General features: G+C 50.3%; 1 protein-coding gene across 1 annotated transcript in view; it reads right to left on the reverse strand.

Moving 5' to 3' along the window:
* The window catches only part of mpp7a (MAGUK p55 scaffold protein 7a), an 83,449-nt gene that overhangs the window by 56,938 nt on the left and 1,511 nt on the right, over window positions 1-25,000 (reverse strand). The window contains exons 2-3 of the mRNA XM_080544376.1: window positions 13,242-13,360; window positions 3,818-3,895 (exon numbers count right to left, since the gene is read on the reverse strand). Of these exons, the coding sequence (XP_080400502.1) occupies window positions 3,818-3,895; window positions 13,242-13,360 (197 nt within the window). The remainder of the gene's footprint in view (window positions 1-3,817; window positions 3,896-13,241; window positions 13,361-25,000) is intronic.

Genomic DNA, 25,000 nt, shown 5'->3' on the forward strand with positions numbered 1-25,000 from the left:
GAGGCATGTTTGACAACATTCTCTACACACTACCTTCAAGGTTCCACGTTCAGAAGAATCACACTTTCCATTCCCCCCCCGCGCCCCCCCCCCCCCCCCGCCTTCTTCTCTCGTCTAGGGGTGAAAAAGAAAAAGAAAGAAAGAAAGAAAGAAAGAAAGAAAGAAAGAGAGGATGATGGGCTACTTTGTGGCTGTGTGTGAGTGTTTCATTTGTAACGCCGGAGCCCCACACCGGTGTGTATTTTGACAAGTCGGACCCGGAGCATGGAGGTTTACAGTTCCCGCGGCCCTGAAGACCTCTATTACGTTATTTCAAACACAAATAAAAAGAAAGAAAAAAAAAAACGGGAGGCTGTAACGTTACGAATCGTTGTTCAATTAAAGACGTCTCTTTCCATTTCATTTTACACCAGATGTTTCAGAACTTTCGTCTGGTGTGTATAAGAGACTTTTACATGACTCTGTCTCGCTTTGAGAGTGACATCAACGAAAAAAGGGGGCTTATGAGATGAGGACACGGAACTGAAGACGCAGAAACAGATGCACCGCCTGCGAGGAATACTACGCTTCTTAAAGTGGTTGGTACAGGGTCAAAGGGTTAAAGGGTACAACATGTTATTACGGTAAGTTGTTTCCCCCCCCCCGAACACAATTTATTACATTATCAAATCGATGGAAATCATTCCGCCGTCGCATATGCGCCCACTTCAATCTGTCGGAGCACACATGGCGTCCACTTGTTATGTCTTTAAGGCAGAGACGAGAAATCGGACACGTGTTGTTGTTGCTGTTGTGGTTCTTGTTGTTGTTCATCACTTGGAACATCTCTGGCACTGTGACTGCAGAGTGGCAGTGTACTGGCCCTCGCTGAGGAGCCCTGGAGTCATACTCTCTGAGGCCACCTGGTGGACAGTTTCGGAAACGGACAGGCTTCCCAGCTCAGTCTGGGGGAGGCTGGGAACACAGCCAATGGAGGAGAGAGAGAGAGAGAGAGAGAGAGAGAGAGAGAGAGAGAGAGAGAGAGGGGGGGGGGGAGAGAGAGAGAGAGAGAGAGAGAGAGAGAGGTAGAGGAGGCAGATATCAGCAGCTGTGGCCTCAGCAGCAGAGACGGAGCAGGAGAGTATTAACCCCCGGGTCTAACGCCGTGTCTCAGTGACGAATGGCTTAAACGGGGGATTTCACTATCAGAATTCTAAGAAGGAGGCAGACCTTGACGCAAACTCCTACGACAGAGAGCGGTGAGAGAGACGGTGAAGACGAGGACGTTTATGAAACGGATGGACAGTACTGTCACTTCTGCTTTAGGCCACAGTCAAGTCGTGAGCTTAGAATGATAAGGTTCTATCTCCGTTTAGGGCAGTTCAGAGATATTGAGCGTCAAAGTCTTTACATTCCATTATGTTTTGTGAGATGGAACCTTTGTATTTTATGAATTACTAACTCAAAAATGTCAACATTTTAAAAATAACACCACATAGGCATTAATAAACACCTAATGGATCAGATTATGTAAAAAACTACATTTTGACCAGAAATGGAGATAGAACCTTATAATTCTAACATCACGAAGTCAGCTCAGCTAGACTCTTTTTGAATAACACCAAGTCTGCTCTATTCTGAGGTTTTGATCCTGTTTTGATCCTGTTGAACGGAGTCGTGGTAGCAGCAGTTAGTCACCTGCTGAGCCTGCTCTAGACAGTGCACCGGCAGGGCAGACTGGGGGTTGAAGTGTCATTTTATGTTAGGCGATAAATTAGGCCTCCATTAACCGAAACTCAACCCCCGAAATGAATTTCAGCGAGAGCTCCTATAGCAGCCCCCGATACCTAACGACGACTTCAATGGGTTTCATTTTCGAGTGGCGACGTGGTTGAAAAACAATCCTTCTTAAAAACACACACACACACACACACACACGAGTGCTCGGAGTCACTTGGTAGCTGTCGACTAGGGATCTCTGGCACTTTGGCCCGCTTTGATAAACCATCACTGGGTTTTATCCTGATATCTGATAATCCCTGTGAGAGATTTCTGAGAGCATTTACGAGGAAACGTAAATTTAAAAGCTGTAATTTTTTTTAGTAAATGGTCAGGGGGGCGGGGGGGCAGATCTTTTGGTCCCTTAAAGAAATAGAAGAATGGCCGTTTGCCACGACCTAGGGAGCGAGAACGAAAGGGAAAGAGAAACAAAGCCGTCCTGGCTCGCCTCTGGCCAGCGTACGCTAGAAAGCCACTGGAATTCTGTACTGGAGTCTCTGGTGCTGGGGGGGGGGGGGCGGGAGGGAGAGGAGAGAGAGAGAGAGAGAGAGAGAGAGAGAGAGAGAGAGAGAGAGAGAGAGAGAGAGAGAGAGAGAGAGAGAGGGTTGTCTCTCCTAATAACTCTCTGTCATTTTTCTCCTGTGGAGCTGCCACAGGGCGGTCCAGTGTGGTTCTGGGCCTGGTGACCCCGGGGGCGGCCCCATCAGTCTTCTCAGGTCTCTCTGTGGCTCTGACTGTGGGTCCGAACAGAACGAACACACCAGCTCTGCTGAAGAAACACGCTACCAGCCAGTCCATAAAAAATAAGACCACAGGACTGACTCACTCTCCTTTCCCTCCTTTCTTCTGACTCAGGACTAATTATGATGATATATGGCCGTGTGCTCTGTAAACGGGGAGGAATACTCGGAGGCACTTTGATTACAATAAACAGAGCTGGGGATTTAAAACAAAACCACAGATCATTAAACTGTTGGCTTTCCCCTGCTTACTACGCCAGACAAGGCCCGTGGGTTTACGTAGGTGTGTGTGAGCGCGCGTGTGTGTGTGTGAGCGAGCGTGTGTGTGTGTGTGTGTGTGTGTGTGTGTGTGTGTGTGTGTGTGTGAGCGTGTGTGTGTGTGTGTGTGTGAGCGTGTGTGTGTGTGTGTGTGTGTGTGTGCATGTGTGTGAGCGAGCATGCCTGTGTGTGTGTGTGTGAGCGTGTATATGTGTGTATGAGCATGTGTGTGTGTGTGTGTGTGTGTGTGTGTGTGAGACACTGCGCCTGCTAGCTTAATGAATATACTATATTGCGAGAAAACACTAGCCTCCATGTCAATGGAGGTTTTGTTAATAATGATCTAAAGCGCTTCTCAGAGACTGATGAGATGAGCAGGCTTTTGACGAGAGAGGAAACAACCCATCATCTTCAGGCCCGTCATGTTGACGGTTTGTTGTTGCCACGGTGCAGTGGCATTTTGGGGACAGGTCCATAAATCGCTCGGCCGCGTGCCGCAGGTAGCGCCTTGACGCTCGCCGCCTCCCCAACTCGTTTATATTCTTTATGTCACACGACTCATTTCCTTTCTTTCATCCGCCGTTTGTCTGCCCTTGTCCCCCCCCACCCCGACGTCCTCATCCATCTTTTAGCTTTCCCTTTGAACCGTTGCCCTCTCTCACTCTCTTCTTCTCTCTCTCTCTCTCTCTTTCTTTCTTTTTGCCCGAGAAATGACCCATCTCTCCCCTCGGGGGCACGGAGAGAGGCTGGGTTTTCGATTCTGTCTGCGGGGCTAGACGAAGACGGAGGGTGGCGGGGGCGGAGGGTGTAGATCTGAGGGGGACTGGACTGGTGTTATTGGAACAGGCGAGTCATTCTGGGTTCTTAGAGCGAGAGAAGAGCCTGGTAGCTACACAGGAGAGAGAGGTCGAGAGGTCGTGAAGGAGGAGAAACAACAACAGTGGAACCTCACCTGACTCCTGTGGGTGACTCAGGGGGGTGCTGGGGGGGAGGGAAGGGGAGGTGGAGGTGGGGGTGTAAACAGACGAGGGGAGGGGGGGGTTCCCCCCAGGGGTACTTACGTCATGGGCCAGGCTCCCTGCGCTGTCCTGGACCGGGGCAGGGCTGCGCTCCTCGTAGCGCTGCAGCTTCTCGTGGATCTGAAAGGAGAGATTGTTGTTGTGAGGGTCAGACCCAGGCTGCAGGCTGCACGGCCCCGCAGGGAGGCCGGGCTGAACCAACACCGGGGGCCCGGAGCAGAGGGGGGCCCGGCCGGTGTCAGCTTGCTCACACATAGGCGCGCACGCACACACACACACACACACATATATACACATATACACACACACACATACACATATACACAGACACGCACACACACACGCGCATGCACACACACACATACACACATACACATACTCGCGCTCGCACACACACACACACACACATGCACACACGCACACACACGCACACGCACGCACACACACACACACACGCACCCCCCCCCCCCCCCCCGAGGCTGATCTCACAGTGACACGCCCAGCTGACACTCTTTTTTATTTTTTCATGAAGCTTGTCTGTGAAACCGTTGACACGACACAGGACAGTAGGATGTTGTCAAGGCCGATCGCTGAGAAGCCCCAGACGACCAGCCCCCTGACGCCTCTCCTCCGTCTCTCTGCACCCAAACGCAGGTCTGAGGAGCAGGGCCAAGGGCTTGAGTGACAGGTTGGGCCGGAGTCCGGATCATTCCTGAATGTACCAGCAGCACACATTCCAACACCAGGCTGGACGAGAGAGAGAGAGAGCCCTCTGGCTGGGGGGACAGGGACAGAGCCGCCCCCCCCCTGGCCTGGAGCTGGGAGCCTGGAGCGCCTAATATGTGACACAAGCCACAACCAGGTAATCACTCATTGAGAGGAGGAGGAGGAGGGGGAGGAGGAGAAGGAGGGGGGACGACGACGACGACTGTTTGTTTTCGGACACGTTGCTTTGTAATTAAAACATCTGTCTCTCTCTCTGTCTCTCTCTCTCTCTCTTTTTTGGGGGCCTTTCTTCATTCTGAACCCCGTGTTCCTCGGACAACGTCACCGCTCCGGCCGTCAGAGGAATGCACGCACACACACACACGCGCACACACGCGCGCACACACGCGCGCACGCACACGCACACGCACACACACACACACACACACACACACACACACAGAATGTGCAAATGACCGCCCCTCGCAGGACGGAATCTGTCTCTCCTAATGGCATTCTCTACGGTTGCCCGGCAACCTGGGTGAAAAAAAAAACACTGGAACGGCTTTGATACGAACCAACCGACAGGTTTGTATTCAGAAAATACAATCTTTGACAGAAAAATCCGTCGATGATACGAGCTACGGTGATTTTTATGGAGGGAAATTGGGTTACAGTACAGCGAACGCACAAAAGCTCTGTAAAACGTCTAACGTCCAGGCATTATTTATACCCCCTCTCCTCATCATAGATTATTTTATCCGAATATTGGCTGGTATACGCGAATCAGAAAGATTTAGACATGTGGTCTCCGATGGTAAATCACGGTGTCACGTAGCCGCTGTTTAGCCAAGAACAGCCTTGTTTCAGGGTCAGGTTTAAGTCTGTTGAAGGCGAGCCTTGAAGGTTCAAATCCCTGTGCAAAGTCCGCATTACTCGGCCATAAAACACTCTGCATTAGGCGTGTCACTGTGGTAATCTGTGGAGGGCCGGGGGGGAGCCAGACGGCTGCTACGCTGAGCTCCGAGGCTCTGAGAGCTCTGAGCCCGGGGATGGAGAGAGGCCCCCTTTAGGCAGGACCGGGGCCTCACATGGGCTTAGAGAGCACTGGGAGTAACCCTAGGGGGGTCTGGGGTTAGTCAACATCACTGAGTTGTAAAACGTGAAACATTCACACACGTTTGACTTTGTGGATGCTTCCAAGTCTGTTTTGTAGTAACAAATGTATGTACATGCTGGTTGGTATAGCTTGTACAGGTTACAGTGCGTTATGTGACTACATATGCAGATCGCATTGTGTTTCTTAGTCTCGACCGTTCTAAAGCTCCTCGTCGTTCAGTCTCCTCTCATTGCCGTGGCCCATAAAAGGACACAGAAGAAGGAGCTACGGTTACTTAATCCGTCTTGCGCATCACTGTAAAAAAAAAAGAGAGAAAGTGAATCTTGAGAGGAAGAACGACACCGTCTTACGTACCAGAGAAGAAACCACATCTGCTTAGGTAGTTCCACCTAAAAAAAAACCCTGCTTAGTTAACTGTGGAATTTCTGTGAGAGAATGCGAGATGCGTTTATTTACAACTAAAGGACCGCGTCCAACCGCCTGTCCGAGAGAGGCGCAGGAATGCGTCTGTCCGCCGGTGGTGGTGTCACGTATTTAAAAGCCATTACGACGGCTTCTACATAATGCCGGAGCACATTCTTCGGGCCCCCAGCTGAAACAGGGCTCCTGGCAGGACCCGCGGCCACACGGTGGAAAAACGCGCGGAAAGGCTGAAACACTGAGAGGCAGTGTGTTACGGCCAACCAGGGGCTTAGCTGAATCAGAGCAGGGCTCCAGAATGCACAGGCAAATCAAAGACAGGGATTCTGCTCCGGAGCGGATGAGAAATACAGTATTTCCTCTTCTAAAAGAGCCGTGGAGTCACTCATCCACAAAAAAAAACGCGAGATGCCGAGAGGTCCCTGAAGTGCAAGGGCTTAAAGGAATGAATGCGGACCTTCAACAGGGCCCACTTTCAGAAAACATGCAACAATGGACCACTGTGTAACTGTCCCCACGGGTGGCTCAGACCAAAAGTTGTGTTCGGTTCCATAAATACCCCCACAGGCTTAAAATACACACGGCCAAAAACCAGAGAAAATATCAACACAAACACGGGATCCGAAATATGTATTGGAGCTCATGTGAATGTTTGAAACGGGAGAACATTTCCAGAGGGGATTAAGCCCCGTTGACACGACATCAGTCTTCCTCGTCCTCCATCATCGGCCTTCCTAACCCCCGCTGGGCCGTCATGGTTACCGGGTCAAAGGTAAACCTGTAGGAACCCTACTTCATAGAACTGGGTCTCTACGGCGCAGGCCTGTACCAACCCCGCTGAGGGCACGAGGGAAGGCAGAACACATCCTTCAAAATAAAAACAGGCACAATGGTGAATGTCTGGAAGGATGGAGAAGGAAAGATGGAGAGGGAGAGAGAGAGAGAGACAGAGAGACAGAGAGACAGAGAGAGAGAGACAGACAGAGAGAGAGAGACAGAGAGAGAGAGAGAGAGAGAGAGAGAGACACAGAGAGAGAGAGAGAGAGAAAGAGGTCTGGAGATCACATGGCTGGATTGTGTTTCTGTTGCGCGGGGGCCTGCGAGGCGGCTAGGAGCACCTGGTTAACGTCCCCGCCCGTGGAAAACGCTCACGGTGACCCCCTCTGCTCCTGTTTCCACACAGGCCCTGCCGGAGCAGTATCCAGTATCCGCCCCAACACTAGGCCCTGATCTAGAACACCTCATCAGCCCCCTCGCCACGCAGGGGGAAAGAGACAGGGGCCGGACGGACCGGCCCGAGGTAGGGGAGAGACAGGAGGGCAGATGTGCTGGCTTGAGACTGAAATACCTGTCAGTCTGTGTTTACCCAAGACCCTCTCACACCGCAAACCAGGAAGGAAAGAAGGGCTGTGTCCTCTCCTCTCCTTTCACACTGGGTCGGTTTTCAGCAGAGCCCCCAGCCCCCTGGCACGAGGACCCTGGACAGTATGGAGGAGCTATAGCCAGTGCCGGGATATGACAAGGACCATCTTTCACCCCCGCCGGGCCGAGAGATAACTCGACTCGATAACGCGCCTCTAGTGGGCACGTGTTTTCGATTGTGGCCGTGTGTGTAACTGTCCCCTACATCAGGCTGCTGTGGGGTCGACTGGTACAGTCGACAGTACAGTACTGCCTCGACTGTGCCTCGGGCAAAGGCACGGCAACACCAGATCAGTGGCTAAGGTTCTAGCTCCCCGCGTAGGCCTTCCTCTAGACTTCAGACCTCTCTCTCTCTCTCTCCGGGGGAGCGGGAACACGCACGAGGAGCACGTTGCCTGGAGGGAGCCTGGTGCGCACGGAGGTCTGGCGCCTCGGCTCTGGATCCGTGTGGAACACGCTCGTCTCTCGTTTGTCGTGGAAAAGGCCTGGAGTATGTGACAGCTTATTAAGAGCAGAGCAGATGCACTGGGAGCTCTGGGGGAGAGGGAGCAGGGCATAGGGCCAGGCGGGGCCGTGACAGCCATATCATTAAGTTAGAGGATAGATTTCCTTATGGAGCGCTAGGAGAGGGGAACGCCGGGGCCGGGGGTAACAGGAGAGGGGCCCCTGTTTCAACCCAGAAGACCCCGCCGTTCGTTTCTGAGACAGTGCACTGCCCCCCCCTCTCCCCACACACGCACGCACACGCACGCGCACAAGCACACGCACATGCACATGCACACGCGCACGCGCACACACACACACACACACGCACAGACACACACACACGCACACACACGCACACAGCAAATACACACACAGCAAACACCTTTAAGTGGTGGGTTTCTATTTGAATTAGAATTTCGAAATATTTCACATAAAATAAAGACACCACAGCGATTTATTGTACATGTGGATGTTATTAGGCTAAACAAGCTAATTCAAATGATGTATCGAGGTTGTAAACAAAACTGAAAAGGTAAAATGGCGGACACGTATCCACACACTACAGTAAAAGTGGCAGGAACTAAAGCAGGGTCTTTTGTTCCAGGTCAGAGGTTATTGGTGCTGTTTTCAGACAGACCTCAGCCCATGTGGGAGCTGTAAATACAGGACATGGCACTCTGATCCATATTTTCCATATTTCTGCTTTTTTGCTCCATGTCCTTATAAAGTTGGCTTCGTCAGATCCTCTGGTTTCACTTTAGTCTTTTTCTTTTTTTTTTCCCCTCTGGAATAACATGCAAATCACAGCTTACTAACGCAAGCCTAAGCCTGGAATAATAGTTCTGAAACTGAAACTCATCAAAAGAGTTTCTCTCAATCTCTAAACAGGCGATAGGATAGAAAAAGGGTAGGCTCTTCCACTTCTCCCCGTCGAATGGTCCAAATGTTGACATGGTTCAAGTCAGTGAGTTTTAAAACCCGTTCTGTAGTCAATAAGGCATGAGTCTGCTGCGCCGGGGTAGGAGTTTTTCTACTCTCCACTGTCTCTATCACAACCCTGCTTCTGGCACCTTCCATCGTCTGTCTGGCTCTGTTGGCGCTCTCCAGACGAGCTTGTTTGTGTACAGCGAGCGTGATCTTCTAACTTCACGGTGCGTTCATCCATTAAACAGTTAGGAAAATGTTTGGTGCAGCCTAAGCACCCAAGTATAATGTTGCGAGAGGGGGGGGGGGGGGGGATTTATATTGAATGAAATGAAAGTATTAGAACCATAAAAAACGATCCTGCTTGTGTCCCCAAGTACTCTTTAAGAGCAAAAATGGCAAGTTGAATCATTACTGCTCTTATTTAAGAGTCGTAATCGAACTAGATTGTTTTGATGTTTGTGTGAACCCTCTCGACGGACGTGGTAATAAGTGAGAGGACAGCTACAGAGGTCTAACTATCCCAAAGGGTAGGGGGGTCACCTTTCCCCAAAGCGGCCAACAGGTGTTTGCACAGCTTCTCGGGAGGGTTCCTGTTCCCCCGAAATAATAAATATGAGGCTCGGTGGACAGTGGGGAGAGGGACGTGCTAACCGCAGGCAGCACGAGCGGATCTCTCAGGTGGTGTAGGCTTACGAGCCGAGCCCCAGCACAAGAGACGATTAGCCATTTTATTGCAGCGTGCCGGGGATGGGGTTTAAACGGCTCAGAGACTAACGTCTGCAGCTAGGGAAAGCGGTTTGAAACTATTTCCTTTTCGGGATTCGATAGTGCTCGAGGGCTGAGGGGCGAGGCGGGACCAGACACAGTCTTAGGTCAGGGTGAGAAAGGCACAGGGAAGGTCAGGCTGTTGACCCCGAATAGATTCGGTCCGACTGAGCATCCGTGCAGACGGCGCTCACGGACCTTCTTGCTGTCGCTGCTCGGGAACGTGTTCCGAAGTCCACCTGCAGAGTCGTTCCCTGTGATAAAAAGGTGACCGCAACATCCACACACGAAGAAAATCCGTTCGCTAAATCTCAAACTATCAAAAGCGTCTTCTGTAAACAAAGACTCACTGGATTCATTATACTCAAATGTGTCTGAGAACACGGTGTACACACTATAAGCCGTAAACACAAAAGCAGTAAAAACGACGACAGCCTCGAGTACCTAAAACGCCTCTGCATCCATTACGAGCAGCAGCTCAAGCACCTTTACATGTCATTAAAGGGAGTTGTGGCATTTGAAGTTGGAACAGCTAACGCCACTTCAGGAGCACACATAACTGGGAGGCAATTGCCAGGCCTATTAGCATCTAACTAGAGCAGAATTACAGGGAAAACTGACCGACCGCAAACGAGCCGCTCTGGGCCTTCGACTGAAGGCTTGCTGACAGAAAGTTGGTCTTAAAGCACCCCGCACCTGAGGCAGGTGGAAATTGAACGTTGTATTATATTTCCTGTGGCTTTTTTTGTGGAGCGAGAGAACTTGGCCGGGGAACAGTAACAACAGGGGGAATTTATAGAACGCACACTTGAGTAACTCACTTTAATTGAAAGGAGGAAAACCGCCTGTGTCGTTTTAGCTCCGATACACAGGGGCTCGCCTTTCTTCGTGTGCCACTCGCCGTCCCCGGCGAAAAGTCTGCGAAGCGGGCGCGACTCCGAACCTCCCGTAGAAAAAGACTAAGATGAGAAAATATTTGTTTCATCTTCGTGACATAATCGGATTACCGGCGACACGAGGGCCCTGTCCTGACTTGTCTGGGGAGGGCAGGTGAGGAGAGACAGAGACGAGGAGGGTCTGCTTAGAGTCTAACAGTAACAGGCCCTGGATCTCCCCTCTGTCTTTCTCGTCTCTAGTCTGACACTTCTACCTCTGCCTGGGGATCTCTCCAGACACCCCATCATCCCATGCTCCGCAAACATCCCAGGTGGGGCCTGATAGTTTCCATATGAGCGAGAGAGCGAAGCTGTTTCACTTGTCAAATGACTATGAAGTTGTTGTTTTTTTGTCTGGTATTACCCTCTCTCCTTATGCCTGTTTCACAGCCCAGTGAGACGAGGGGTTGGGATCTGCAGAGGGGGCTGTGGGCTGAGGAGGCGGATGAGGCAGGTTTATATTAATGATGTTCCACTGACATGGTGAGAGCGTTGGGCTGTACTGCGTCTCTCTGTCAAGGCCCGTCTGGCCCGAGACTTTGGTACCAGGGGGGGGGGGGGGGGGGGGGGGGAAACACACACCGTCCTGCTTGTCTGGAGCGGCGCTAGATCCTTCTCTACTCGCGCCCTAATGCTAACGATAAGAGACACTAAAAACCCATTTAGCTCACATTTCGTTTGACCAAAAAAAAAAAGAGAGATGGAGAGAATGTGAAAAAAAGGGAAAGAAGAAATAAACGGTCTTGTTTTGGCAGAAGTGAAATGCGCATGCTGCTTTCATGTCCCCCTGACGTACTCGCCTGCTTCACGGCTGGGAGGGACCAGCTTTCCCCACAACTCTTCTTTAATAGGGTATATATTACGCTACAGTAGCGATGGCGAATTAGCCCACATTAGGCAGTAAACCTTGGCGATATTAATAGATTGCAGCTGACACGTACCGCGGTGTGAGCGCCAGTCAGCGACTGGCCCCGTCCTGAAAGTGGGAATTCAGTTTTGTGAAGTGACTGCAATTCATTATGGGACAGAGAACATTAAACATTTCAAAACACTCAACCCCCCCCCACCCCCCGCCCCTGCCCCCCCTCCCGATCTGAACTCTCACAAACTGTCAGCCCTCGGCAATCACTACACTTGTTAATTGGTTGGCTCCTCTCCTGTGCTGGGTTTCAAAGGGTCTTTAATGGGAGAGGAGGAGAGGAGGAGAGGGGGAGAGGAGGAGAGGAGGAAAGGAGGACTGACTTCCCGGCCCCCGCTGGCCCCTCGCGGGTCTCTGTGCAGGTGGCAGCAGCACACGGGCGGCCCACTTCCACGCTGGCTTCCCCCAACCAGACTTCTCAAGCCCAGGCCTGTAGTGTAGCCGGCTGCTTTGGAGAGATCTGTAGGCTCTATTAGAGATCTGTAGGCTCTATTAGAGATCTGCAGGCTCTATTAGAGATATGTAGGCTCTATTAGAGATATGTAGGCTCTATTAGAGATCTGTAGGCTCTATTAGAGATCTGTAGGCTCTATTAGGGATTAGGTAGTGCTGTTACAAACCACAGGTGAGGTACACCCACATGCCTGTGTAAATGTCATGGAAACCCCATGTTCGTTAGCATAATTATATCTGCTGCACTATTGGATTACATTTTCTTTGGTCCGACGGCTGGTTTCAGACGATGAACATGGACAGACCCCTAACCGTTCATTATCTTTGGAGAAAGCCTTTGTGCTGTGCCATTCATAACAAACCCAGCAGAATGAAACCCATTAGGGTTCCCCATGTCCCAACCTCAGGCCTTTACCCCAGAATCTGAGGTATTCCAAAGTTCCGAGTTTTTACATGCTTGCATAGCCACATTACAACCTGGAGCCTGTACAAACACACTAATAGAGAAAAGGTTTTCCTTAGTGAGGGGGGGGGGGGGGGGGATGATGTCAATTTTCTGCCAGCGACAAGCCAAAGCTGAATGCTACCACTCATCAATTTGACCTCTGCTTCTTCCTAGACCCATATTGGCGTAGTACTTCTGACGATCTAGCTATACCAGCGAAACTAACGAACGCTTAAAAACAACGGGAACAAAAGCGCGCAGGTGGAAAAGGATAAGGTTCTTGGCTCCGTCCCTAGGAAAGGAAAGGAGGAGTGGTGGGGCTGTGAAGAGGACGGAGAGAGAGGCTGCAGACGGTGAGAGCCCAGACGAGGAGGGCAGAGGACAGACGGTGCAGCCATGTGGTTCGCTCGTTAGCGCCGTCTTGCCAGAAAATAAAGATATCAAGTGTGCTCGTCTCCTCAGCTCCTCCAAAAGAACTATCTGCTTTAACAGCCCCCGGCCCGGGGAACCGCCTAACAGAACCACCACCCCCGGCGCTACATAAAGACTGCCTTGTACAGAGGGAAGAGATGAGAAAGGGAGGAAGACCGAGAGAGAGAGAGAGAGGGAGGGAGAGAGGGAATGATGAGGAAAAAGGGGGAGAAAGGAGGAGTAGTAGTGTACATTTCAGAGACAGAGATCGGAGCGTGGATGAGAGAGGAGTGGAAGAAGAGGCGAAGAGAACAAAGAAATGAGGGAGGGAGGGACTCGGTGAGAGAGGGACTCAAGTCCCTTGACGGCGGTAACACCGCCGCTGTAGACAGAGCCGTCTAAAGAGGGTTGGAGGGAGGGGGGCAGGGGAGGGAGAGGCTGAGAAGGTTTGTTTTTACCTTGACCAGAGAGTGGAGGCTCCTCTCTCCGAACATGTCCTGTAGAAAGGTGCCGTCGTCCTGGCTGTCGACATGGGGCTGGAGCTGGGAGGGCAAGGCAGCCAGCAGCTCGTACAGACCTGCAGGGGAAGAGGAAACGCGCTCGTCAGGTCATCGCTCTTTTACAAACAGCACACACACACGCACACAGACACACCACACATGCAGACACACACAGACACAATGACACAATGACACATGCAGACACGCAAACACAGACACGCACACACACACACACACACGCACACGCACACGCACACGCACGCACACGCACAGGCACAGGAGGTAGTTCTTAGGAGTAAAACAGTAGCACCAAAGTGTATTCTAGAGTAGTGAAGCTCTTCGGGTCAGTCCCTACTACACTGGGCCAGGACGGCAGGAGGCAATAAGCCACTTCCTCTCTGCCGCCTGCGCTTCCTGCCATTGTTTCAGACCTTTCCTGTTGTTTCCAGGAACTTCACCTTCAACCTTCAACCTGCAACTTTTAACCATCCATAAAACCTGCTAAGCGCTCTAGTGTAGAACAGACACACACACACACAGAAAAAAACACAAAAGACAAAGACAAACTCTAAAGGCCTGGAGAGAGCCCCTCTCTCTGTCTGCCGGTGACGGATGCCTGGTGAGCCCATCAGTGGCAGTGATGAATTAAAAGCTCCTCAGTGTCCACAGACCATCTGAATCCCCTTAAAACAAACACAGGCAGTCAACTCCACAGGGGCTTACTCCCAGCTTAAAAGAATGAATTTTTCAAATTCAATTTAAAGAGAACCAGACTGGGGCTGATGGTTTCAAGATTAAGGGGTGAACCCTCGGAGGGAACACAAAGCGAGCGACGGCGGAGCCTTTCCAAACCCAACACGACGTCTGTTACAGGAGGCTGGAAAGCGGAGGCAGATACTACGTGGTTCTGGACCGCACTTAATGTAGAGCGGCGCATATAAGCGGCCTTATTCCAAAGCGCTTTTACGTACGATGGCCTCTCGTTCACCCTTTCGCACACGCATTCACACATTCACATCACGATGACGGACGAGCTACCACGCAAGGCGCCGGGAGCAATTTGGGGGTCCGGTGTGTCTTGCCCGAGGACACCTCGACACATGGCCAGCCGGGGATCGAACCGGCCGAACCGCTGACCTCCTGAGCCACGGCCGCCCACAGCCGGTTCTGACCCCCAGGCCTAGCCACTGGACTCAAAGAGGGGGCTAGATGAATGGTCAAGCTTGCATAGTCGGTGCAGTCAAACTGGGCTAAAATAAGGTACAGAAAGGGCCCTCTACCCTCTCTGCTATTGGAGCTGACCTCTCACACAGAGACACACTTTCTGACCACACACACAAAGAAAGAAAAACAGAAACACCGTCAAAGTAAGCCTGGTGAACATGTTTTGAAACACCCGTCCCTGACCCGTCCTGGCAGGGAGGGAGTGTGTACTGGCAGCTGGCTCTGGTTGGTATGGGTCGCCATAGTGACAGACGATGGCAGAGAGGCCCCAGTTCATGAGCTGCTCTTGGGAGACCGTCGTGTGCCACTCTCACTGCTCTGGTTCACATTCAGAGATGTTTTTTTTTTTTTGGGGGGGGGGGGGGTTCAGATTTCAAACAGACAGGATATATTGAAGATGACATCTTTCCATCACATTCCAGAACACTGTCTGACTCTGTGTAATGTTAACACCCCACTGTCCAGCAGCCATGTAGCGTGGAGCAGAAGAGAGGCAGGAAGATGAGGGGGAGGGAGGGAGAGAGAGAGAGAGAGGGAGCGAGAGAGAGAAAGAGAGAGAGAGGGAGAGAGAGAGAGAAAGAGGGAGGGAGGGTAGGAGAGACTGCATTCAAGTATGGACACACAGACACACACTCTCTCTCTCTCTCTCTCTCTCTCTCTCTCTCTCTCTCTCTCTCTCTCTCTGTGTAAGTAATTGACGGCCTTCCCACCCAGACGAGGATCATGGTAACGCTGCCTCTCCTCTCGTCCTGGAGGAGCGCTGGGCCGGAGCCCTGGTTCTGTAGGCCTCATCAGAACCACGCTGGTCCAGCTACAGGCCATAGGGGCATCTGGTCCCCTCGTTAATCTACAACTTGGAAATCTGAACAGTATGTCATATTATAAAAGGTTTAAAAGGACACTGGATGAGGTGGGGGAGGGGGAGGGGGGGGGGGTGACGTGGTAAAGCCATCACCACGGCAGCAGCAACAGCAGACCCATTGGAAGATGCTTCGAGCTGCGGGGGGGTGAGGGCCCCCGTCCCCCTCCCAGATGACACGCCTCCATCCTCAATCCCCTCACCCCCCCCCCCCCTCCTTACGCCTTGTCTACTTCACCCCCCCCCCTAACCCCTCCGACCTCCGTCCCTCTAGGCTCCCGCTACCCCGCTCCCCCTCGCCCGCATGGAAAAAACGGAACAGATCTAGTCCTGTTTTATGTGGTTGTATGCATGGGGAAGAGATCAATGGTCTGGTCGGTCTGAGTTGACTGGTTTCGGGGCCCCCGGGGTCAGCGTGCCGAGCTGAACCGAGTGACACTGAGGCACGTCGGGACGGACGAACAGCAGCGGCGGCGGCGGCGGCGGTAGTGTCGACGTGCCAAGAACTAAACAAGGTCTGGTGCGAGGGCTGAAATTAAATGCGGGGAATGGACAAGCAGAGAGGAAAGTAGGGGGGAGGGAGAGTGGGGAGGAACGCACGAGAGAGAGAGAGAGAGACAAAGAGAAAAGGACCACAGAGCCCTGGTCGGACTGGGGCTGGAGCCACGGAGGGCTGGGCTGGAGTGTGGACACCGCCAGAGTGCGGGAAAAGTGAGCCCCTAGTCAGCCATGTATAGAGCTGTGATATGGGACACTCCAGCCAGGGAGAGGGACAGAGGAAGCGGACGAGGCCAAGACTTGCCCCCACCGCTACAGGGCGGGGACCCGCTTGTTTCCTCCGGGCCAGATTTTGGCACGGCTCAAGATTGGCTTGGCTCAGTTGTGTTCTGGTCCTTCTCAGGTCTTTATGTGGCTGGAGTATAGGCCGGGCCCGGGCTGGGCCTGGCACTGTGTCCGTATGTGTATGTACTGTATGTATGTATGCTAGGTTCTGTTGTGGATAGGGTGTTACAGAGGCCTGGGGCTGGTCCTGGGATTGGTCCTGGGGCTGGGTTGGGCAGCAAAGCGGGCCTGTAGATAGAACCAGAGAGGTTCCAAGGTCTTCCAGGGGCTTTACAGTAAGAGGAAATGACGGCACACACTTGCCAAATAGCGCTTCCCCCCTCTCGTGCCCACACCTCCACAGCGGTTGAAGAAAATAACAGTGTTTTAACAGAGGCTTTTTTTAAAAGTACCAAATTGAAAATGAATTAAACATAATACTCATTGAATTCATAGTCACAGAGGTCAGTGGCCTCTGGGTTTTTCTGGAGGAGAACAAGAGACTGTAATTACAGACTATTACAACACGAGAGAGTTCATTCCGATGTAAAATATGCCCCTCGGAATTACACAATGACCTCTCTGGCGCTGTTTCTACTCCGGCAGAGCCAGAAGATGACAATTGGCTGGAGCCAACTGGAAGGCGGATTTATCAGTCCAGTCCATATTGTTGGAGTTTTTATGTTTTTTTCTTTTTTCTTCTTAAGAATAGTAAAATCACTGCCCCGAATAGCACAGGCTCTGGGGAATATTTTTTAAAACCAAAAGTACACCGAGAGAGAGAGAGAGAGAGAGAGAGAGAGAGAGAGAGAGAGAGAGAGAGAGAGAGAGAGAGAGAAGAGAAAGAGTGCCTTGGTGAAAATGAACTTGTTTCGTCTGAAAAAAAAGAAATAAAGGAAATGAATGTCGGTCCCCCGTCTCAGTTTCCTCTCTCTCCCAGGTGCTGAATGAGTTATTAATCTCCGTCGTATATCTATCAGGGGCTAATCGAGAGAAAAATGCGCGCCGTCCTCGCCTGGGCCCTGGAAAAAAAACACGACAACACTTGGGACCTCTTCGGAGGTCAGTATTTCAAACGTTCGGCTCGGCGAACATGTTTCAAGCCTGTCTGCGGAAAAATAAGGGCAAGAAGAAGAAGAAGAAGAAGGAAAAAAAGGAGGCAGCAGCTGCAGTCGGTGTAGCCCCGATCCATTCTGTGGCTGATTTACCTCTTCATTGAGGATCCACTGGGAGAGCAAACCTCAGGTCTATCAGAGCAGCGTACTTGTGACAGGAGAGAAAGGGAGAGCAGAGAGGAGAGCAGAAAGAAGAAATGTCCTAGCCCTAATAGTGCAGAGCCATGGGTAGCGGGGGGGGAAAGGAGGGTAATACTTTACATGAAGTTGACCTTATACTTGTGTCTGTAGTGACACTGTAATAACTGTAGTAATAACATTATATGATCATGTAGGATGGTATATCGTGTGGGAGTTGAGTGGTTTGTGGGAAAGGGAACAGTCCGGTGCAAGAAGCTTGATGAAGCTTTCAGAGCTGCGGACAAAAAATCTCTAGTGTGGGCAGATGCAAGTCAGAGAAGGGAGGAGCTGTTTGAGGCCCAGACTTCACAGCCAGGACAGAGTCTGTTATCGGCCCACCGCCCTAAGCCAAACAGCTTCTGTGCAGAGGGGAACCTGTCCTGATGACCCCTCTTAAACCTCCACCGTGGCGTCCTTTCTTTCTCTGGGAGCCGTTTTTTACGACTGTGCCTTTCTTGTTGAGTTCAACTAGTGTCAGAACAATGAATTTTTCGATATTTTCTCTTCCCTCTGGTAAAACGACAGAGCGTCAAAGCAGTAGGAGCCCGGACCTTGTAGAGATTAAGTAACCGTTGGACTAGTGCTGCATCACTTCAGACATACAATTATATAGAATTACATTGAGCAGACACTGTGAGCCTTTACCATAACTTACAATGGCGTCCAGTGGTGTTCACTTTGGAAACCATAGCAAGGACCGAGGAGGAAGGGGAAAGAGGTAACATAGAAGACTTGGCTCTAAGACCCAACAGCAGGGATCCAGTCCGTATTCAAACCCGCAAAAACCTCCCCGTTACCGGCTCCAGAGAGCCTCACCGCTTCTCCACGTTCTAAAAGGTCAGAGAATGAGCCTTCGATTATGATCCCAACGACATGTTCAATGTCATCATCTTAAATAACTCTCCAAAAAGAACACGCGTGCAAGATGTTAGTTAGCTCCCCATGGAAAAATGACTTCACTGTAACGGGCTGAGTCCAGGTGCAATCAACCGTCGCTCCAATCATATATCGACTGTTTCACTACCATCGGCTGAACTCTGGATGCATGTCATCCCAGGCAACTACAAAGAGACGGCCCCCTTTGAGATCATGCCTCACTCTGAAAAGAAATTCCAGGTTGAAGGCACTTATCAAAGTTACCCCGGAGCCAGGCCAGGGCAGGCCACGGTTTTCAGAAACGATTTATTTATTCTTCGACGCGTTGTTGACTACCGCAACGGAACTGCTACACCCCATTCCTCTCCCCCGCACTCAGTCACACACCTATAGTACACTTCAAAGGGGGCTTTCAGCACGAGGCTCAGGACAAAAGGGCCTTAATGACCCTAATTGAACGCACACATTCCGTTGGCGTGTCTCTAAGGCCGAGCCAGAGCCCCGGAGAGGTTTTCAGCCAAACCGATTCTTACAGTTTTTACACAGCAGAACGTTTAGATTTGTGTTCTCCTGCTCGTTGGCCAAACTAGGGGGAAAACAAAGAGAGGAAAGAACAGTCCAAGTCTGAAGAGTTTTTACTGGTTTTAAAAACTGACCCTCCAGTTCTCTCCATAATGTGAGTAAAGCTCTGGGGCCAACGAAAGAGGAAGACAGAAAGAGAGAGACGTAGAGAGAAAAAAAAAAGAGAGAGAAAAAAATGAAAGATTTGTTGGGACTAGTATCCCAGAGTGGCCTGGCCGGTGGATGTGAGGTCTGGGAAGGCTGCAGGAGCGTGGGGTTCAGTGGTGTGGCCTTCCAGAACTCTCCGTTCCCCAGATGGGAGATGAATGGTTGGTCCTTGGCCCAGCACGGTCCAGTGGCTCTACACGCGCGCAGACAAAACACAGGAGCCACAACAAGCAAGCCAGGAACCAAACAACCTGCCACCTCCGCTTACCAGACAAACCGAGTGGCACAGGAGAGAGAGAGTGAGGCTGAACCCCACGGACACCACTGCATGTTATGTCCAAAAGGCTGAAAGCTTTAGGAAAGACTCATTCAGAGGTCTGACCCAGAGACACATGCGGTAATGCCACCTGCAAATGTCTAATTTGCTTCGACACTAAAAAAAACGAGACGTCTTTAAAGGTGTTGTAAAAAAAAGAATAGTGAGGAGTTCTTTCTTTCTGTACCATGGAATGTTATTATTCAATATCCCGTTGCCTGATGCCCAAACGGTGCACATGGTCTGTGAAGCTGTTTTCAGGCACTTTCTAATGCAAGTGAGCATGTCGTCTACCCAGTGATGACCTATTTAATACTCTGTGTACTTTGGAAAGGGACAGTCAGGGGATATCATTATCCATTTGAAAAAAAAAACGTCTATATGTATATACATTTTTTTTAAATCTCATTCTCTCACTCTCTCGTTCTCTTTTTTTTTTTTTTTTTTTTTTTGACATCCCTGCCGGTTTGCTAAAACGATGTGGAAATTTTCATTCTGATGTAATTGGAAACAGGGAGCCCTTCCAGTGGCAACAAATCCTTGTGTTTCAGTACTGTATCCCTGTGGCAGAGGGGAGCGCAGCAGACCGCCGGCTTGGGAGGACGACAAGCGGCTTGAAACGGACAAAGTGCTCCCGGAGCGAACGCCACCGCCGTGCTCCCTCTCGCTTGCGCCACGGATTCCAGATGCTCTGCATTCTTGACATCAGAACGGAAAAATTTACTGTTAGACCTCGAACTGAAATTTAATATGGCCATTCTTGTCATATCGCTCATAGCTCTGTTATTAGGGCCGGTGTGCCTGTGGAAGCTATAAGGCGGCCCGCTCTGAGTCATAAACAATATGTATCTCTGTGTCTCGTTACCGCATGTCATTATGCAGTCATGTCATTATACAGTCATGTCATTATGCAGTCATGTCATTATACAGTCATGTCATCATACAGTCATGTCATCATAGAGTCATGTCATCATGTCATTATACAGTCATGTGATTATACAGTCATGTGATTATACAGTCATGTGATTATACAGTCATGTCATTATACAGTCATGTAGTCATGTGATTATACAGTCAAGTCATTATAGAGTCATGTCATCATACAGTCATGTCATTATACAGTCATGTCATTATAGAGTCATGTCATTATGCAGTCATGTCATTATACAGTCATGTCATTAGACAGTCATGTCAATATACAGTCATGTCATTATACAGTAATGTCATCATGTCATTATACAGTCATATCATTAGACAGTCATGTCATTATACAGTCATGTCATTATGCAGTCATGTCATCATACAGTCATGTCATCATAGAGTCATGTCATCATGTCATTATACAGTCATGTGATTATACAGTCATGTGATTATACAGTCATGTGATTATACAGTCATGTCATTATACAGTCATGTAATTATACAGTCATGTCATTATAGTCATGTGATTATACAGTCAAGTCATTATACAGTCAGGTCATTATAGAGTAATGTCATCATACAGTCATGTCATTATACAGTCATGTCATTATAGAGTCATGTCATTATGCAGTCATGTCATTATACAGTCATGTCATTATACAGTCATGTCATTATACAGTCATTTCATCATGTCATTATACAATCATGTCATTATACAGTCATGTCATTAGACAGTCATGTCATTATACAGTCATGTCATTATACAGTCATGTCATTATGCAGTCATGTCATTATACAGTCATGTCATCATACAGTCATGTCATTATACACACACGCATACACATGCACACACGCATACACATGCACACACGCACACACGCATACACGCATACACACGCAGACACGCAGACACACAGACACACACTCATTAGAGAGATAATCTGGTAAAACAGTTTGGTCTTCAAAGATTTCCATGTGTACCTTTGGTGCAGGCGGCCCCCACCGCCCCAGCTGTGTATAGCAAACTCCCTTATCTTTTAATGTTGCAGAGGGGCAGTAAACCTTGATAGAACATGCAGGTATGGCCCAGAATAACACAGTAAACTTTAATAGGCTTAATAAAAGGGCATCGGGGTCTTCAGATCAAGGGGTGAACGCTAGTTCGCGGCTGGACTCGGACGCACGAGGAAATGGGCCGCTTAAATGTCACATCAGAAGGTGGCGGAAATAAACAACTTTCTACTCGCGTCGGTCCGGTACCACCACACCGCCCAACCGCTTCATGAAGCTCAATCCCACATCTGTGGAGGTGGACCCAGAGCCCCCCCCGCCTCCCCCGCCCCCGCCCCGCGGACAAGGTGAACAGACGGCCCTAACAAGAAGGAGGCCATAACCATATAAGCACGGAGGAAATGGGACTATCAGCAGCAGCAAAACACCCACACACGTACACACACCAGGAGAACACACCCACGCACGCTCCAGGAGAGCGCAGACTAGCAGCTGTACGCACACAAACCAGATGCTGAACTTCCACGGCGGGGAGGAGGGTTGACAATACGGTGAGCCGACAACCCAACCGCCACTTCCATTACGCCCCCGAGAACCATCCCCGGCATTAAACTCCCCCCGTCCGACAGCGCCCGGTGATTGCGCAGAGACACCGAGCGTTAAAGGAATCCCCTCTCCATCCATCTCAAGGAGAGCGGTAAGAGGACACGGGGTCTTTGAGCACAGGAGGAGAGGGGCAAGCGTGTAGCAGACACAGCGGTGGGCTCGGTTCTGTCTGTGTACCGGACCGGAGGCGTAACAACCAACTCCCCCCAGGCTGAGGGGGCAGCGCTGCAATAAAACTCCATCATTCCAGAGCAGGAGGAGAGATTATTAAACACTGGTTGTCTGGTGGGGGGGGGGGGGGGGGTTGGGGGGGGAAACGTCCACAGTGCTTTGACAGGGGTTTGAGTGTTAAGCAAACCGGATTGGGGCTTTGACACATCTCTCGGACATCCCTCTGTGGCAGCCCACCCCCCCCCCCCCCCCCACCCCCGCTTGATCAACCCTGCAGGGCTTTTGCACAATTAAAACCTAATTTCCTCCTGCTTGGCCGGGCTATTAGAATGTAAATTAACGTGTGTGTTAAGTGTGTGTATAGTGTGTGTATCGGATCCCAGACTCTGGAACAGCAGCCAACTAAGTGTCGAAGAGCGGCTATAGAAAAGTTTTTAAACACAACCCGCGGGCCAGTACCATCATCAACCTCCTCAATCTGCTTCCAAAGTATTTATTAAAAAAACTCCAAAAAGTCACATACGAAAAAAGGGCCCGGCGTAACCCAACCGCTAGGACGGCGGTCCCGCCGTTCCCCGTGGTCATATTTTAAGGGTCAGTTTTCCAACTTTTTATTGTTTTTCAGGTTTATTTTTTCAACTATTTGGTTTCATTTATTAGATCTTAATTTGGAGAGAGGTCTGTTGTTTTTTTGGGCAGAACGAGCAGAGCTGGTGTAAAAGAAGGACTGCTCCCGCAAAGACAGACAGAGAGAGAGAGAGACAGAGAGAGAGACAGAGAGAGAGACAGAGAGAGAGAGAGAGAGAGACAGAGAGAGAGGGAGGGAGAGACAGAGAGAGAGACAGAGAGAGAGAGAGAGACAGAGAGAGACAGAGACAGAGACAGAGACAGAGAGAGACAGAGACAGAGAGAGAAAGAAAGAGAGAGAGAGAGAGACAGAGAGAGAGAGACAGAGAGAGAGACAGAGAGAGACAGAGAGAGAGAGAGAGACAGAGAGAGAGACAGAGAGAGACAGAGAGAGACAGAAAGAGAGAGAGAGAGAGAGAGACAGAGAGAGAGACAGAGAGAGACAGAGAGAGACAGAAAGAGAGAGAGAGAGAGAGAGACAGAGAGAGAGACAGAGAGAGAGACAGAGAGCGGGAGAGAGAGAGCGGGAGAGAGAGAGAGAAAAAGAAAGAGAGTGAGCGAGAGTGAAGGAGAGAGAGAAGGAGAGATGGGGCATGTTCCTACGGAGTGTGATCTGTACCATACGCCGCCCCATGTTTACTCTCCAAACACTCCCATAATGAGGCATTTTAATAGGAGCCCCATACACTCACATGAAGACAAAGTGCTGTGCTTAGGCCTTTCACGGTGGGGAAAATATTTGCATTAATAAGTCGGTAGGCTAGCAGTGGTGTAATGTTATTTCATCAGTGGGTTTAGGGACGATATGGGGTTTCAGTGCGAGTGTGGCTGCCATCTCAGCCCCCATAAGCCCTGGCTGTCGTTCAGACCCACAGATAGGGAGGTAGAAATGTGTCCGTGTCACCTGCTGCTCTCTGACGCCAAATCCCTCAGCCACCCCCCCCCCCACCCACCCGCCACCCCCCTAAACACCCACACTGAAAGAGCTCTTAAACATTTACTGTTCCCATTTCAAATATAGATAAGTAAACTAAGAAATATTGTCAATTCTAGCATTTGGTGTAGCATCATGTCTGGATCAAGGTCATAATTTTAGCCATGCTAGCTAAACGATCTCCATCGCCAAGTACGACATACTGGCCAAAACAAACGGATACTGTACTGAACACACACGCAGATATGTGGCCCGCACTCTCACTGCTGTCTACAGCCGTTCTCGTTTCCCCCGGTGAAGATCGATCTAACCGGAGGATCAATGAGGAGGGATGGAGGGGAGATGAGTCTTTACGTTTTATTTGGAAACAGAACCTCTGCCAGTAATTGCCTGAAATGACTATAATCGTAATTGACGGTCTGGCTTTCCACTTTTCCTATACGAATTTCCACAACGAGGTACGTAAACTCTCTGTCGAAAGTCTGGACGCAGGAGACGGACACACTCTTTATCCATCAAGTCTCCCTCTCTCGTTTTTTTTTTTTCTCCTGTCCCCTCTTTGTCCTTTCGCTCCTCGTTGTTGGGTTAGGGGGAGAGGGCGTCGGGTGGGTTGGTTCTAGCGTGGTTTAACACAGACAGGGTTTTCTAATTGGAGCGGGCCTTGACCCCTGGCAGCTGTCGGCTCTACGTGTTGAAAGGCCTGACATGTTCCTCTCTCTGACATCACACACGGACTCAGACAGACACATGACAGAGGACCAGCGTGTGTGTAAGACATTACTCGGCTCTCCGCACGAGAGGCCTACGGTATGGGACCTCAGAAGACAGGCGTGGAGGCCCTGCGCCGTCATGATGTGGAGCGGTTAGGATCCTAGGAAATATGTTCAGTGTGACGTGATGTCTATAAGGGACAGTTCTCAGTGTAATCTCTATACAGGGGACATCAGTCAGCAGTGTTTCCTCCAGGATTTTTCACATTAGTGGCGGAGCGGTTATCTGTTGCGCGCGCAGCGCGCGCAATTCTTTTTCCGCGTGCACGCGCATAAAACGCGCACTGGCGCTCAAAACAAAGACGAAGTTTCAACAAAAACTACAGGGTGGCAACAATTATAATTTCAGTGCGAACACAAACGACAAGGTTAATTGCAACATTGTAACATATTGTAAATAACTACGCCCTAAATCGTAACGAAATGTTGGTCTGGAAGCGGCCTAAATCTAGCTTTAATCTGCTTTTTTTCTGTTCTCCGGTCATAATAACTCGCTGCCTTTCTGCGCAGCCTGAATCAAAGTGGACTGTCTGAATCAATTAGTGGCCGAGGAAAT

This window comes from Nansenia antarctica (assembly GCF_963989245.1).
Source record: "Nansenia antarctica genome assembly, chromosome: 13".
In the NCBI taxonomy this organism is placed as follows: Eukaryota; Metazoa; Chordata; class Actinopteri; order Argentiniformes; family Microstomatidae; genus Nansenia; species Nansenia antarctica.